Source organism: Calypte anna, chromosome Z (assembly GCF_003957555.1).
Source record: "Calypte anna isolate BGI_N300 chromosome Z, bCalAnn1_v1.p, whole genome shotgun sequence".
NCBI classification, from domain to species: Eukaryota; Metazoa; Chordata; class Aves; order Apodiformes; family Trochilidae; genus Calypte; species Calypte anna.
Genome location: NC_044274.1, coordinates 469,409 through 487,108, shown reverse-complemented (window position 1 = coordinate 487,108; position 17,700 = coordinate 469,409). Strand labels below are relative to the sequence as shown.

Genomic DNA, 17,700 nt, shown 5'->3' with positions numbered 1-17,700 from the left:
TGGGGAGTGTTGGGGACACATCTGTAGCACAGAGCCACCCCAGATGTGAACCTCTGATGCACAGAGCAAAGCAGCTCTGGCAGGGAGAAATCACTGCTGCACAGCTGACTGCTGATGCCACCCAAACCACAGCCCAGGACATGCCCAGATGTTTCCTGCTGAGGGGAAAAGGAAAAGCACAGAGAAAACATCAAAAACACCATAAAGGGCTCTTAAAAAAGACACACAGCTCAGCTGTTCCTTCCAAAAAATTTTTATTGAAATCCTTTCTTCATGGGAAATAATACACAAGTAAGGTTAAGGTTATACAAATTTCCTGTGTTAACATTAAATGGAAGTCCTTGTTCAACTTGAAACATGTACATTGGACTAAAAGCAAGTATTTGTACACATCTGGAATTAAATCATAGAAGGAACTTCTCTGTCTCTTGCATCTTACACTCCACAGTGAATTACAGCTCTCTGGGTGTGGCAGAAAGGGAAAATACAGTGAACTTACAGATATTCCTGGGAAATCCCCAGCCCCACGGAACTCAGCTGTAAGATCCTCCTCTCCAGAGGGAGCAGGAGGTGAGCTCAGACACCACCCCTATACCTCAGGGCATCACAGCACCACTGTTGGAAGCTATCACATTTTCTAAAATGCAGCCAGTAGTAAGGGAGCTCTTATGAACACCAAAAGAGAAAAACTTCAACTAAGGGAAAAAAAATTAAGAAAAAAAATTGCAGAGTCAAATCAGAAGAGCCTAATCATGAGTAAGTTCTTCAAGACTCCCCATGTGCAAACATCCAAGTAGTTGCTTCTTGTCAGGACATATGTAAATGATAAACACTTGTGAAGGAAAGAAATGACAGCAAAGGGGTGCAGTGGGTAATGAAGGATCATCCCAGAGCCCTGGCTGGGGGCTGGGAGAGGCTCTTCCACAGACACGGAGCAGAAAGCTGAGCAGGCTGGCTCCTGACTTAGCACCAAGTGTCTGGAATCCTCCAGGGGAAGCCAAGCAGACTGCTGGAGGGCTCAGCCTGCATCTCCCAGGGCAGTGGCCACAGAGGGCTGGCAGGGTGCTGGAGAAGAAGGCACATGAGGGGCTGGGATTCTCCCCACCTTGGAGCTGTGCTCACAGCCTGGGCTGGTACCCAGCCAACCTCACCCAGCCCGTCTGCTTGGAGAGGAGCTGAATCCCCCCCCTCAGGAGTAATCAGCTCAGATGGCAACATCCACACTGGAAGCATCTAAAATAGGGTCAGATGAATTCCACCACCAGCATAGACAGAAATTCTCCCACACAAACCCCCAGGATAAGGAGATTTCAGTGGCAGGAGGATGCCCACTGCTGTTGGTCTCACTGTTACCTTTATTTAAAAACATGAAGCAGAGCTGCTGGCTAACTTGCTAGGGCAGTTTTTCAAGAGGCTTTTTGATGCCACATGAAGACAAAATTATGTGTTTTAAGCTACAGGACAGAGTGACATTACATGATCTGTTCAGGAAAACAAAGAACAACACCAACTATGAGATGAGATCCATCTGCTAAGACCTAGAAAATTAAGTGATTTCTACATTATGGTCTAATAGCAGCAACAGACTTAGTAATTATCTCACTTGTGGTTAGCATTCTAAAAAGTGCATTTTAAATCCCTTTTATTACTGAGGACAAACATAATGCCTCACAATTAGTGCTGGCCAATGTTTTCAGCACTCACTCCAGTAGGGAAATAAAAAGCCAATCTGTATTTATAGTATCACAATGTTCATATCAAGTTAACCTCCAGTTCCCAGCTTCAGCCACTCTTCTAAATGTGCTCTGAAGGCCAATACACTCTCCAGCTGGTAGGAAAGAGGTACAAGCAGGAAGAATTTACACACCAGGCTGTTCTGCACTGACCCCTCAGTGTCAGCAGAGGAATGGGAATGGAGAAATAAGTTCTTTGTCCAACAAGAGACATAAGGCCAGCGTCCCCTCCCCACACATATTCCAGACAATTTTATGCTTTTGATAGCTCTCCAAGGCTTTCCCATGAGCCATTCACCCTTCCCTACCCCCTGACAACCACCGACTCCACCTGAGCAGGTGTTGGTGTCCCCTCTCCTGCCGAGGCAGCGAGCAGAGCCCGAGGGCAGGGAAGGGAGACACAAAGCCCTGGGCAGAACAGGCACAGGTAGGAAAGGTCAAGGAAGACTTCTCTGCTAAAGCAAGGAGGGGGAGCAGCAATGCAGGAGGTCCTGAGATGGCAGGCACCTCAGCCTGTCTCCCCATGGAAACTCTGGGAAGCTGCAGTGTGGCAGTGGGGAGGTGTCAGTCGGGGCATCCAGTGAGGATGTGCAGCAGGGTTTGCATCACCCCATGGCAGGACCTGGCCCATGGACCAGCTGGCCAACAAGCATCCCTTTCATTCTTTCAACACAAAACAGAACAAGTTAAACCCCTGTAACACCAACAGGGGCCTATTTTCTTTTTGAACAGCCCTATCCTTGAAAGCTTGGAGGTTCCAGCTGCTCATGCCCCATAATTACACCCCCAAACGTAACTCTGTGAGCAGCCTTGCATCACCATCAGCTGGATCATCCATCTGCAGAGAACAACCTGCCTGCCACCCTGCCTGCCTTTCAGTGCTCATTACCTCATGTAAACATGGAGAGCTGGAAGCTGGCAGCTCGACTAGGACAGGTCTGGCTCAGTCCCAGAGAACAGGGTCACAGCTTTGCTCCTCCCTCATCCCTCCCAGAAGGAGAGGTCCCGGTGCCAGGGAACACTGGCTGAGGGGCTGCAGTGCTTCTGTCCCCAGATGCTTCCAGTGCCCAGCTCCACATGCTGTGTGGTGACCACCACCCTTCCACAAAGCCCTCTCCTCTCCCCAGACTGCCCTGGACACCAGTCCTGGTGCTGACAGAGGGAATACTGCCCTGTATAGGTTTTTCACCCTCTACAAAACCAGTGGATTCATCAGTGCTGGTGCACACAGACACCTGCTGAAACAAGTCCATCAGGTTACCAGGGTGTACTCCCAGTGCCAAAACCAGAGGAAATTCAGCTGCTGCCAAAGGTTTGTGAAGCACAGAGCTGGCAGCATCAGGGCTGCCTGCTTGCAGCCATCTGCAGAGTAAATCACTCCTCACCCATCAGCTCAAGTCTAAATAACATCAGCAGTTAAGCTGGATCAATTGTACCTATGGAACTCCACCGGGACCCCACAAAGACCACAGCAGAGAGCACAGACCAGGTCTATAAAACTTCTGGAGAGCAAGCCTGACTCCCTAAACTTATGTAACCAAATGGAGAAAGCCCTTTATAGTAAGAATTTGTAAAAACATTTTTTCTTAAAAGATAAACCAACATGTTTTGATCCAGGCTACTGATGGCTGGGAGATGTGAGACATAACAACTGAGCATGCTCTTCTGCATCACCCAAGCAGGCTTGTTCTTTTCATTTTATGCTCTTCAAACGCAGAGGCTTTCCTACAGATAACAAGAGTATTTTATCCAGAAAATGTAAACAAATCTTGTGCGTTCTTCTATCCCAGCTAAGCTTTCACTGGAAGTTTCCAGCAGGAGAAAAACAATTAAAAATCAACCCACAAATCCTTATCATTATGTTCCAAAAAAATACACACATTCCTTAAAAAGCATTAGAAGTCACTCGATCTTCACACCCAGCTGAAAATTCCCTCAGAAGAGACAATTGGTGATGCTGCTGGTTATTCTGTACCTTAAGCATAAGCAAAACAAACACTTGTTTGACCTGGAAAGCTGAAATGACAAAACTGCATAAATCCCTGCATAGGAAGTAGAGCTAATTTGTAGAAAAGGTTTTTAGGTTTTTCAGTGCATACTTATGCGCTTCTGCTAAGTCCAATCAGAACCAGAAGCAGCAAGATCTTTCCACATCTTGCAGGGTAAACACCCTGCCTTCCCTGCTCGCTGCAAACTCTTCTCAAACAAAGAAAATGTAAGGGGAAAAAAAGAAAAAAAAAAAAAAAGTCAAGTTATCCTCCCTGTTACACGAGGTTAACAACACTGAGGCCACCAGCCTGTCACTGTGGAACAGCAAGGAAAACTCCTTGCTGGGAAAAGGCCAAGGGGCTTCTTTCCTCTGCACTGCTTGTCCAGGCTGCTGGTGCTGAGGAGCCCAGGGGAGGTCCTGAGGGCTGCTCAGAGCTGCTGGCTGGTGAAGAAGGCTTTTGCCTCCCTGCAGACGGGGTTGACACAGAGCGGACAGCAGAGCGTTAACTGCCTGGAGCAGATTTCATTCGACTTGATATGGGAACAGACCAAGTCTGCCAGAGCCTGAAAGACAGTTAATTAAAAACCAGAAGTGAGCACAGATCTTACCTGCAGAAAAGAAGACAATGCTTTAACATGGGGCCTGCAGACCAAGGAGGTTGCCAGGCTGCGTATCCATCAGAATCCACCGCTCTGCTCCAGGGGAAAATCCTGCTTTAAAGCTACATTTGCAAAATATCTTAAGATAAATGTTTTATTTAAAGATTAACCCAAAGGAACACAAAACTGTTCCTCTTTTTTGTCAAACCAAACTTGTGAAATTCTTTTAAAAACAAAACCCAAAACAAACTGTGTTAAAATAAACCACTTTGTGGTGTACAGATGAAGTACAGGGGCTTCCAGCTTTGATATGAAACTCAAAGCACTCTAAAGCTGCAAGAAGACATCCACAGTGCAGCAGGAAACACACAACTGCAAACTTGTACAGCTATTGCAACAAAGAAAATACCTTGGAGAACAGTGGGTTTCCATTAAGAGACTCGGCTCTTCTGATATTTTCAACTCCACACTGAATAAAAAATAAAGAGAAAAGAATTTAAGTCTATTAGATCCTTCACTAGTTAGGCTCCAAAATCTATAGAAAAAAATCAAAACCCCACAATGCAAAATTTTACTTTGCTGCTAACAATCAATAACTCTTTCAGTAAGAATAGCAGTGGCTTCAAGAGCTAAATCTAATGAAAGAAATTCCCACCTGCTTTAGTTGCTAAAAATTAATTTAAGACAGTTCAGACTGATTTACAATTTAGAGAAAAATACATTTTTCTCCAGATCATATTGCAAGAAGCAACGACAAAACAAATTTTAAAACAGGAAAAGTAATTTCAGAGCATCACTATCCAAACAGTTAAAACAATAAAAGATTTACCTCATTTGCTAAAACCTGGGCATACTCAATATCCAGTTCATAAAGTGTTTCAATGTGGTCACTGGTAAATGCTATTGGGACCAACAACATGTTCTTCTTTCCTCTCTGGCACAGGCCTTTAATGGTCTCATCTGTCTGCGGGCCAAGCCAAGGCATTGGTCCAACCTGTAAGAAAAGGGGGAGGGAAATTAAAAATTAAAAACAACTCATCAAATCATTCTTACAAAACATTCTTACATTTTCTTAAGCAGGACAACACAGACCAGATTACATTTAAGATGGAACTTGTTATTTGTACTTCTGGTCCTTGCAGCAGGACTAATTAGTACAAAGTGGTATAAGCAGTCTTCATCAGGAAGATCTTCAAAAAGCAACACCTAAAAACCCCAGATGAGTGCTCAGTCCTTTCTTCTGCAAACACCAAACTGGATGTTATGAAATCACTGGTTTTCCAATGGACATTTTAAAAATTTACTTTAAAACTATGCAATGTACAGAAAAAGCAAGAAACTGTGGATAAAAAAATCTGAAAGATCTGAAAAGACTGAACGTGAGTAAAAGTTTGGGATTCTGTTCTAGCAGGAATATGTGCTGAAAATGGGAAAAAAAGCACTGAGGTTGTGATCTTCTCAAGCTGAGAGGTCATTAACTCCATCACCTGAAGAGATTTATAAGTGGCTTCCATGCTTCCCTGAGCACATACCTTGGACTGCCACACCAGTCTGTAAGGGTTGGAGTAGTTCAGCTTCTCCATGACCCTCTGGACAGTAGCTCCCACTTCTTGAGGATAGGGATCACCACGGTTCACAACCTGCAACACAGAAACACCAGACCTTCCTATTCCAGTGGACACCTTGTGGAAAAGATCACCTGAAGGCTGGGGAAGGGAAGCACACCACAAGTGATGTGGCTGTGCCCAGGGTAGGTCGTCCCTGGTGCCTGGCCCAGTCAAAACTGGGAAGAAGAACTGTTCTTGCCCAGCAAAACCCATGATGAAGCTGCTTCACCAGAACACCTGCTTCTCCTCCTCCCCCTGTATGATAAAAGATTCATTCTTCTGTCATCCCATACAGATATGGTTATGCTTTGGTAACAGCACTGCATTTTTGAAAAATGATCCAAGAGACATTTCACTGCAGCTGCTGTTTGCTGACAGAATGTTTATTGCAACCTTGCAGAGATTCTCCTCTCAGACATGAGTCCCATGCAGCCCAGCCAGTGGGGCTCTGGTCTAAGTGTGACAGAAACAACCTGCTGGAACTCACAGACATGGGCAGCGAGTGAGCTGAGAAGAGGATGACAACATCTTTCCTTTTGTCAGGTGGAAACAGGCTCAGTTCCTTCTGAATGTGATCAGTGAAGCACTGTGAAGAAAAACCAAAAGCAAAGACCTGAATCAGCAATGCTGAGAGGCATTATGAGCTCTCAATGGCCCCAGACTGGCAGCAACTCCAGATGTGGAGTAATGACCCCTAAAGGTCCCTTCCAGCCACCACTATGATACCATGACCGTGCTTTTAAAACAAGATGTGTGACCTGCTCACTTTCACTTATTATCATGCCAGCATGTCTGGCATGAAATAACCATCTCTCTCCTGTGACTTTACACACAGGAGACAAGAAACATTCATTCCCATAACTAAACTGCACCCTCAAATTGAAGCACTCCTTTTATTCACCTCAAGTTTAAAAAAAAAAAAGAAAATATGTAAATACATGCTAAATCAGTAAACACGTCCACCTTCTTCCACCTTCTTGCAAGCTTGCTTAGAAGCTAAGACTTGATCTAAGTGATGTGTTTCCTCAGACTATTTCTGTTGTTTAACATTATACTGTGTTTTTCCTGGTAGCAAATATCTCTAAAAAGGAAAATAAGCTTCTGCATTTGCTTACTTTGTTGTTTTCAGGTCAGCTGGCAATGCAAAAGCACCACATTTCTCCTACACCAACCAATCCAAGAGAACCCCAGGGAATGCCAATTTGATAACCTATCAGACCAGTGCAGTTCACACCTCTGGTCCTGACAGGAGCTTCAAAGGCTCCTGCAGACCCCTACCTGGATGAGAAGGGGATGTGTGGGCCAGCGGTCAATGATGCTCCATTTCATCTTTGGCTTCTCCCCTTTTTTATTGTAGTAGCGATAAATGGCATTTAAACTGCTTCCTGAAATACAGAGCATCCAGAGCAGAAGCTCAGTCACAAGGCATCAGCAGCCTGTCAGATTACAACAGTTTTGCAGCAAGGTATAAAAGTATATTAAAACGCTATATATGTGTTCAAACTGCAACCATAAACCCGACCTGGGAACAATTACATCAAAGTTCATACAACGCACAAGCCAAGAACAATTTGCTAAAGCATTTTTAAATTATTTTAAATATTTTAATTATTGTTTTAGTTTCCATGAAGAAAGCTGACTCAGCCGTGTTCCTGAGCCTTCAGTTTATTCTGTCTCACAACAGGAACAAAAAGCTCAGTCAGAAAATGTCAATCTGACACTGGGAATGATGGCAAATCCAGAAGAGGTTGAGCTCACCTGTGGTGGAGCAGCTGTACTGGGGGTACTGGGTAAAGGCAATGGCCCTCTCTATGCCATCCTTCTCCATCTCCTCAATTGCTTCTTCTGTCAGGGGGTGGACGTACCTGAAGCCAATGTAGTACTTGTGAGGTGCTGCAGACAAAGCACAGGAAAAGAAATGGTAGAAAAAAGCAGAGAATGCTGAATAATACTTCTTTAACAGGTACAAAGTACAGAACTGGACAGACTGAAACTTGGAATGAACTTGGTGATAATCTTCAAGCTACTTTTCTAAACCACTGCCATATAAATGGATTTTGCTTTGGCCAAGTATTTTTTGTCACTGTTACTAAAATTTACAAGTGGTTTATAGTATTGTTTGTGTCTCTGGGAAGCAGAATTCCTCTGGTTTCACTCAGATTAGCAGAGGAATGCTTTCCAGACTGTAGGGAGCTCTGACACTCTGCTGGGCAAGCTCTGATTTCCAGGGCATTTTGGTAAAAGTGTGTCACTACCAGAAGCTGAAGTGCTAACCCAGACCAGTCACAGGTGTGCTCTGGGAGTTCAGGTTCTTCCATATTCCATCTCTCATCTTTCAGGTGTCAGGTCTGGGGAGTATGCTTGGGTTAAGGGAAGGCAGGGGAGGTTTGTTGGGTTTTTACCTCTTTTATTTTTCTTTTTTTTTAATTATTTATTTTTAGTAGAGGACAGAGGTTCTTAGGAGAGCAAAAGCAAACTTTTTATTTCAGGGTTTTGGGGTCAATGAACAGGTTTCCAAAAGGGAGCAGATGTCCCATGCTTGGTCCCCACTCCACACATTTATACATGATTCAGAAACAGGTTTAGTCAGCCCCTGTTCTCTGCAGGAGGTACAAGAGCTCCCAGATGGCAGCAGGAGCAAATAATGACCCAACTTCAGGAGCCCCGGGAGCCAGGAACCTCATTAACATTTTAAATGGCATTAAAAACAGAAGTCTGAGTAACCACAGCAAAGACAGGAGCAGTTTAACCTGGGAAAGGACCTAGTGGGAGAAAATACGGGCAACCTGGCAACTTCTCACAATGCTCACAGTATAATATTTTGTCCTGGATCACAGGCAGCAAAGGAGAGATTTTCCCATCTGCATACATATTAATTTTGTTGTTAGAGAGAATCAGAACTACTGGAAGCAGAGTGACATCTCCTTCCACAAGGAGCTGCCAATCTAAAAGAAATAATGTCATCCTGTGAGCCTTCATGCTGCTGATACAAGAATCTCAGCTAAAACACAGCTTGTAAGAAATTCTAAGAATCATTATAATTAAAAACATCAAAAAAAGCAAGATGTGGCTCTTGAAATATAACTACCATTGCAAGGCATTAGCCTATCTGAAAGCAGACCTTAAAAAACCCAAAACCAAAATAAAACAAAAAGCCAACAAAAAGCAAAACAACAGAAATGGATTTTCCTATCATCATGTCTCTGTGATTTATTCTTACTGACTACTGAGCCCACCCAACCCCACTCATTTGGAAAGGAAGGATTCTTGTTCACTTTCAGACAGCTGCCTGTAACAATAAAGCTTCATTTTAAAATTATATTGTTCCCAGATGGCTTGGGTGAGGCTGTTTATTTACTACTTCATATTAGCTGCATTGCTGAAGTGCAACATGCCAAATGTATACTACAAGCCAGTGAATCAGAACATTGATTAACTTACACAGGAGGGAATTTCACAGGTGGTTACTGAACCTGTCTAACATGAGCTTTTCACCAACCACAAATACAGAGCAGCTATAAACCCTGTGCCCCAAAAGTCCTGATCAAGGTAAAACAAATATGCAAAGTATTTCTTTCTGTGTTGCCTGTCTTACCACCACAACCTCCCAGCTACTCATTAGCTCCCAAAATGCTACCTGTGAGCACACCATACTGAGAAACCTGTAGCTCAGTCTGGGAGCACATCCAAGTGTTTCAAGCTCTGGAGAAGCAGCACAGCACCTGGTACCACTGCAAGGTCACTCAAAATGCTGAGGGACACAGCAGGCAAGTCAATTGTTAGCAATGGCCACCACCTTCCATTTTGAGAACTGCAGCAGTGGTTGGGTATAAAAGGTCTCTGAACAGCTTATCAGGTGTGAGGACTGCACAGGCTTCACAAAAAGCAGTCACTGAACAAAAGGAAGCAGGAGTGGCACACTGAGAAGAGCAGATAAACCTTCTCAGCTTTATCTGCAGAAGCTGTTCCAAGGCTGACCCTGTGGGGGCTGCTGCTGCCCCACTGCTGCCAGGGGGACACAGCAGGCTGCAGCTTCAGGCTTTGTACCTGCAGAGAGCACAGCTGGAACTAAGCTAGAGAGCAGCATCTGAGGGGAAAAAAAGGATTGTACATGGCTTGAGTGGTACCAGTTACACGTTACAAGCTGAATAAATGAAATCAATTTGGTTCTAGCCTCCCAAGAGCATCACTTTCCACCTTCCAGACCCTTATGCTAGTCTTCTACTTCTGGCTCTTTTCTAGCCAAGTCTGAAGCAGGTGTCACAAAAAAGTTACCAAATAGGTAGGAATCACATAGGGTGTATTGTCAAGCCTGGAGGGGGATCCCCTGACACCAGCATCATATCAGCACAGGTCAGGGAAACTGAAGGGAGAAGGCAGCTTGCAGCACCACACACTGTGAAGCCACTGAGCTGAAGATAATGAAAAGCTCTTCTCTTTGACTTCTCTTACTCCAGCAGTTTTTCTATCAAAACCTTCTAGTGTTCCTATTGGAACAGCAGGATAAGAAGCATTAACTGCAGCTAACACATGAGTGAGGAATTCAGCAGGCAGCTTAGCCATCCTGCTGACTGCTTCTCCTCACAAAGGCAGGCTGCTGCTTCAAGAACAGAAAGCAGAGTGGAAAGAAATACTTTCTTTTGGGTCACAAAGGTGACCCCCAGACAGGTCATTTCAGCCAGACCCACCATCATGGTTCTGTTTTTCCTGGCTTTTGTTAGAGCAGTGGTGATTCACTGCTGCCTTCTGTCCCATGAGCAGCAAGCCAGAGAAAATGGCCATCACTGCTACTTGGATGTGGAAATTTAATTTTTAGAGTGCTGCCAATCATGTTTATTAATGCCATGATTTTACAGAAAAGGTACAGTAAGCAAATGATCTATCACCTCCAGCAAGCAGCAGAAGAGGCACAAAGACTTCTAGCACATCCAAGATGAAGTCAAATCCAACTAAACCAATTCAAAAGCAGTTTAGCTAAACTGGTGTAAAGACCATCACAAATGCCCTTAGCCCGGGTGAAAAATGGCTTGGGTATCAGTTTGGTTGGAAGTTTTAGGAGAGAGTGAACACAGCTGAATCACAGCAAATTAACATTGCAGGAATATGGGCACCTGTCTGTGTGTGCACACCCAGCCCACTGCAGCTAAGGGGGAAACCTGGGAGCTGAAGCCCTTGAGACTGTGTGATCCAGAGAGGGGAGGGGAGCTGTATTCACCCTTCAAGTTTTCCTATCACTAAGGAAGAACTGGCAAAGATAGAATCTGCTGCCAGCCAAGGGAAACTGTTAGGCCTTATCTCCTGCTCAGGTCCTGGGGTGGGGCTCACTGCTATCACCCAACCAAGCCCTGCAATGTTCAGCTACCAACCTCCTCTTCAGGTCCTGAAATCAGGCCTAATTAGCTTTAGTTATTTTATTTAAACAGTGACAGATTCAGACAAGTTTCAAAAGCTCTGGGTACACCCAAGCAGTAACTGCAGAGGGACATTTCAGAGGTACAAGAGGCCTGCAGCTTTGGAGGGGGTCAGACTCCCAACACCTTCCCACAGTCACCCATTCTTTAGGCTCAGCTGGCATAGCAAAAACAAACACAAAAGGTTTTACAGCATTAAATTCTGGCCTCGGACAAAAGAATTATGTGAGATTTTACTCCCACTACCAATGGTCACAGATCTCCTCATTTATGCTGGTGACAATGCCACTCTGCACACCTTTCTCCCATGCCAGCTCACGTAAAATACATTCCCCTTTCTTATCACCCAAAACTCAACCACTTGTCTCCAGTGTAGACTTCTCCAAGCTCAAGCAGGGCTTCCAGGGAAAGTTATGACATCCTGTAATCATACACACCAATGAGGATTTTTATCATCTACCTTCAGCCTTCTGAAAATAAGACTCTTTTTCTATCATAGTTATCTAGATGTCTTTCAACACAGGAAGCAATAAAAACTTTTAACAAGCATAGTAGAGAAGTACCAGTGTGAGGAGACATGCTGTCCAGCAGCTTCACCATGCCTTCTCCCTGCACTGCTGTCCACTTCTTGATTGGTGATCCACCTCCAATCCTGCTGTACTGCTGCTGGATCTTCGGTGTGCGGCGTTTGGCAATGAAGGGTGCTAACTGACTGATGGATTCAAAAGGCACAGGTATGGACATCACAACCCAAAGCACCACCATTTCCCCCAGATCTCTCTGCTGCACTGGGTTTTCCCTGGCAATTTCCCCAAATTATAACAAACCAGCATTTCATGGTTCAGCTAATGATATATCCCACCACCCCTCCCAAACTTACTAGGTGACAGGAAATCACAATTTGCAATTAGGAGAGAACCATCTCTTTATGTCTATTAACACCACTAATAATAACACCATCTGTGGCACTGACTGCTCCCAAGATGAAGCAGTCCCAAGGAATGCTGACAGGAACTCCCAACACTGTACCCCAGCAGTTCATAGTGTTTCTCACTTTTGGGCTGGCATCGTCATTAGGTCTCGGTCCAGGAAGAGACGAAGTAAGAAATCGTGCACATCATCCAACCTCTCTGGACCTCCCATGTTTAACATCAAGATTCCTGTCTTAGGTTTCCTGTGGAAGCAAGAGATATTCCAAATACCTAGTTACCTACTGCTGCTATTATTGCTGTTGTCATTACTATTACTGTTATCATCCTCCTGCATTTGTCTTTTGCAAAAGCAGTCTCGTTTAGAAGTTCATGGAAAGCCAGGAAACAACTATTTGCATGATCCTTACTTTCTTTTAGAAAAAAAAAAAAAGCAATCACTTCACAACAGAGAGCTGAACTGGAAATATGAGAAAATTATCTTGGAGCTGAGGGCTGCTAAGGAAGTTATAAAACAGGGTCTGAGGAGCTACCTCAGCTGACCACCAGTTGTAGATTCCAACAAAACCAAGCAGCAGCGTCCACAGAAAATGGATGCACTGCCCACACAGGAGATGATTACTTTGCAAACACAGCTCATCTCCTGAAGCTGTGAAAGCAGCACAGAGCCATTCGACACACAAAGTAAGAACAAGGATGGTTTTGTTTGGGCTGTTCTTTTTTTTCCCCACAATGGGTTTTCTGTCCAGGTGCAGGTCCAGCACACTGTTTTGAAGATAAGGTCCCTCTGAGCACAGCAGAGTGGAGCAGATAATGGTATCAGCTCTTACAGACAGGGCTGATCACAGCCCCCACCCAAGAGGTGGATTTCCCCCCTGAATCACTTCCCCTGCCCAAAGGATCTGGGTGCCCAGGAGCTCTGGCCTCCTGAGCAGACTGAGCTGAGGCTGCAGAGGGAGATTTGCCCTTCTCTTGTTACAAGCAGCCTTAGGAAGGGGCACTGAGAGAAGCCCGATCTGCACCAAGGAGCTGGGACCTTGGCTTCCATTTCCTTCCTCCTGGAGTGTCTGCCAGAAGGTTGCTGAATAAAACCCAGGAAGAAGGAACTGAACCTCAAATAACAATATCCTACTGTTTGTTCTGCTGCCTCTGCACTGCCTCAGGCCCTGCCATGGGTCACAGCCTGACTGCACTGCTCTGCAGGGAGCAAGGCAAGGCCAGCCCTGCCCCACAGAACAGGGCCAACAGGGCAGAGGGAACACAGCCAGCCAGATAAAGGCAATCACACAAGCACAAAAACACTCGATCCAGCCCCATGACTGCCACATTTTACTGCACAGCCAGCTTTGCTCTGCTGCACCCCATATCAGAGGGACACAGAGGGACACGCCAGCGGGTCACACCCACCCAGACCCCACAGCACTTACTGTGCCTCGGGCTGAATTTGAGGTTTTGTGCTCTCCATCACGGCAGCTGCAGTTGCCTGACCCCTCCATCGTACCGGGACCCTCAGCTGACTGCTGCTTTTCACAACTGGAAGAGAGATAACAGCACACTGATAACCTTGCACTGGGCTGGGCAGCCTCCTCCCCAGATAGGCACAAATCCCTCAGCAGCCACACCAACGCCCATGGCAGGACTCTTCTGCTTGGCATTTTCCTCCTTAAGCTCCAGACCCTGGAAGCAAAGAAAGTCGTGAAATTGCAAGCTTCTGCCCTTCTTTAAACATTCTGTGCACTAAGAGCTTTTCAGATACCAGGCAGTAACCTCACACCAAACAAAAGCCTCACTGATCTTCAAGCTCCAGTTCTAAGTCCAAAATAACTGGTGACCACACAAGAGAAACCAAGCAGGGCTGACACACAAGGGGAACAAGTATGTCAAGCTGCCTAACTCCCCATAGCACAGGCATTCCTGGGCTTACTCTAGAAAAGCAAAATATTTCTACACCACCTCTACAATGTATGCTAGACATTTGTTAGTTTAGGGACTGGTTATAAGCACACTGCTCTTTAGTTTGACCCTGAGCTGGGTCAGCAGCAATTTCAGGGTCTGCTTACCCAGGGATGTGAGCAGCCTTCTTTCTCACAGAGTAGACGACTTCTATTATTCCTGGATTTCAACATCAGACAAAATGCAGCCCCAAATCAGGATAATTTATTTCCCACATGCTGCTTTTTCAAAAGCCTGCTTTGTTTTCCTCAGGAGTTCATAGTCATTACATGATATTTTTTAGTGCAACAATAGTGTGAATTGCCCAAGATGAAAAAAAGAATTGTTAAGTGCCACATCCCTGCCTTTCCAGCAATTGTTTGGTGTGACACTTCCCTTGTCAGACTGCAGGAGTTCAGCAGCAATTGAGCCCCAATAGCACAGACCTCCTCAGCAGCCGATCCACCTGCTGAGAAGAGCATCTTATGCTTCACAGTTCCCTAATAACATCCTGAACAGATGCTGAACACCCTCAAAAACTGCTGAAATCAATGGCAGTGAAAATCATGCTGTAAATCCATCTTCTTTCTTGGGATTAACAGAGTGTGGCTGCGGACACCTCCGTCTGCAGTGATACAAAGAGGTTACAAACTAAAGCACTTCAGTTCAAGCACTGCTGATGCCTGAACGACTCTTTTCAAGTATTTACCTTCTTCTTCCAGTTCTTAGGTTATTGCATTTTGAGGCACTGACACTGATGTAAATCATACAGAACAATAACAAGAGAAGGTTCAATGTCTGCATTGATCCTCCCGTGCTGTAAATAAACGCTGGCAAGCATCTGTTTTCCTTACCACCAGGCTTGTGCACATCTCTGCCCGCACCATAGGGCACAGGATGCAGAGCGTGAGGGATGTGCAGGGACTGGAGCAGATGGAAGGCTGATAAATGTGCTCTTTTGTACTCTCAGCAACGGCACCATCCTATTCCCTGCTGCAGCCCAGGCCTGAGGAACCCAGCCCCGGTGCGTGACTGCCGGCCGCAAGGAACGCACAGCACAGCCTCTGGGAAGGCAGAAGTTATTCCACCAGAAACTGGGCAACGTTTTATATTTACTAAGAGTGAGGAGGAAGAGCAGCAGGGGCAGGGAGGCAGGATGCTGCTGCAAAGGCGGCAATGGACACGTCCAGAGGCCGAGCAACCCCAGCGCCCTGGCTGGGGCTGGCTGGGGCTCACACCTCCGCACCGCACACCCGCCCTTCCTTTAGAAATGTGAGCTGTGAACTGTTAAACGAGGGTGATTTTCACATGAACTCCTTTTGGAAAGCACAGCGCCTCATTCAGAATTAAAACTCCTGAGCGGGAAAAAAACCCCAACAAACCCACAAACAAAACAACCAAGAGACTTCAAGGCATCAAACAATGAAAAAGCGAGACTGACAGCAGCGAAGGACAAACTGAAATGAGAAAGCCCCAAGCCACGCTTCATTCAGAGGAAGCCCCTCGTTATCCCGCATTCCCCAGGGTCTGGGCAGCGCAGGACGCGTGTCCCGGGCAGCCCCTCTGGGCGGCCGCAGCCCCGGGGCTCCCCTCAGCCCGGCGCGGAGGAGCGGAGGCCCCGGCTCCGCGTTATGCAAAGCCAGTACACCGGGGTTGTGTAACGCGGTCCCGGCCGTCCCGCCGCCCTCACGCTTCCCCGACCCGAAACCGGCGGTCCCCAGCCTTCCCCCGGCCCCTTCCCTCAGCCCCTCCTCGGGGTCGGTGCCCACGGACTCACCCTGACGCGCCGCCCGCCCGGCGCCGGCAGCAGCAGCGGCAGCACCGACAGCGGCCGCCATCTTGGCCGCGACCGCCCGCATTCCCCCAGACGGACCCGCCGCCGCCCCTCCGCTTCCACCGCCCCGCCAGCCCCGCAGCCGCCCCCCGGCACCGCCCCTGCTGCCCTACGGGGGCGGAGCCGCCGCATCGGGGTCGAGCCTGGATCCCCTCGGGCTGCGGTATCCCGGGTGCTCGGCATAGTCCCCGAGAGACCGTTACCCGCAGGGCTCGGGAAGGAGAGGTCGAGCTCCCCGTGAGCAGCGCAACTCCCGGAAAAAGCTTCTAAAAAATAGAATTTAAAAAAGGTTTTGGTTTCTGTCTTTTTTTTTTTTTTTTTTTTTTTTAAATCCTGGGAGGCATTCTCAGCAGCTCAACCACCACCTCAGCTGCACAGCTGCACAGGAAGAGGGTAGATCTGGGCTGGACATTAAGAACGAATTCTTCCTAATGAGGGTGCTGAGCCCCAGGGTGCCCCCAGAAGCTGTGGGTGCCCCATCCCTGGCAGTGTTGAAGGCTGGATGGGGCTTGGAGCACCCTGGGCTGTGGGAGGTGTCCCTGCCCATGGCAGGGGGAATTGGTCCTGAGCACCCAAACTGATGCTGAAACCTTCCCAGAGAGGCAGAACGGGGTTCTCAGAGCTCAGACGGTGCCTGTGCCAGGGCAGCTCTGCAGGGCAGCTGTGCAACAGGCTCACCTCACACACACAGGGACACGCACAGCGCTCATGGTGTGTGACACTGACGAGGAGCTTGCCTTCTCCTGCTGGGAGGAACAGCGTTTCTTGGCTGGAGGCAGGTACCTGCCCAGCTGGCTTGGTGACCAGCAGCACCTCTGCGCAGTGTTTGTCACAAGAGGTGACCGATCCTCCACCCCACCACCCGTGGAGGTCCATGGATGCTGGGGAGCAGAGGCAGCTGTTTGGTGGGCAGGAGGGGTGGGACAGGGAGGCAGCTCTGATCCTCACTCACTCTGTGTGCTCTGGGGCTCTCCCTGCTCACCCTGGTGCCTTGGTCCTTGTCTGTGATATAAACTCAGCCAGCATCACTGCAGGACCTGTGCCTGAGGAGCAGGGGGGCCAGGAAGAGCTGCAGCTCAGGCTGGAACAGGACACAGAACACAGACTGCTCCTGGCTTGTCAGACACACTGGAGAGGAGCACAGAGCTTGCCTGGTAACCTCCATTCCCAGTAGAAACAAGTATTTTCTTTCTTCCCTTCATGATCAAAAACCAGAACTGAGCCCCTGTGATAAATCAGGAACCACGCCAATCCTATTTAACAAAGCCATGGTGTGTTCTGGAGCAGCATTTCATCATTACCACATTCCTGCCAGCTAGGTTTCAGCGGCTGCCTAAGGAATTACTCCTTTTTATTCCACGGGTAAATTTGCAGAGGCTTTTCCCTCATTCAGAGACCTTTCCCACGCAGATGGTGAGCCCAGCACCACCTCTGCGCCCCAGGCAGATGAGGGAACTGCACAGCAGTCCTCCTTCCACTCGGCTGCATCTTTCATCCCAGTCACCTTTTAAGCTCCTTATCTGATCTGCCTCTTCCAGGAGCACCTCTTAAGTCCTCAGACCTTCCTCTAGTAGCTCCCCTGATACAGAGGCTTTTAACCTTTACAGAGCAGCTCAGCCCTGACAGTTTTAAGGACAGAAAATTGATTGCCAACAAATGATTTTT

General features: G+C 47.1%; 1 protein-coding gene across 1 annotated transcript; it reads right to left on the bottom strand.

Annotated features, from left to right (window-relative positions):
• Positions 1-237: 237 nt before the first annotated feature.
• On the bottom strand, positions 238-16,058 carry FECH (ferrochelatase). The gene is made up of 11 exons (XM_030466780.1): positions 15,979-16,058; positions 13,697-13,802; positions 12,395-12,514; positions 11,904-12,052; positions 7,688-7,822; positions 7,208-7,314; positions 6,417-6,515; positions 5,855-5,962; positions 5,152-5,316; positions 4,732-4,791; positions 238-4,286 (listed from the first exon to the last, which is right to left on the bottom strand). The coding sequence occupies exons 1-11, from the start codon at positions 16,037-16,039 to the stop codon at positions 4,152-4,154; spliced, it is 1,245 nt and encodes a 414-aa protein (XP_030322640.1). The 5' UTR covers positions 16,040-16,058; the 3' UTR covers positions 238-4,151.
• Between the last annotated feature and the right edge of the window lie 1,642 nt (positions 16,059-17,700).

What these genes read in the sequence shown, in the direction of transcription:
- FECH (XM_030466780.1), bottom strand. Translation starts at nt 16,039, where the DNA reads ATGGCGGCCGCTGTCGGTGCTGCCGCTGCTGCTGCCGGCGCCGGGCGG. An exon ending in CAAATTCAGCCCGAGGCACA is followed by an intron (nt 12,515 to 13,696) that starts GTAAGTGCTGTG and finishes TTGCTTCCACAG; the next exon opens with GAAACCTAAGACAGGAATCT. An exon ending in CCCAGGTTTTAGCAAATGAG is followed by an intron (nt 4,792 to 5,151) that starts GTAAATCTTTTA and finishes TTTTTTATTCAG; the next exon opens with TGTGGAGTTGAAAATATCAG.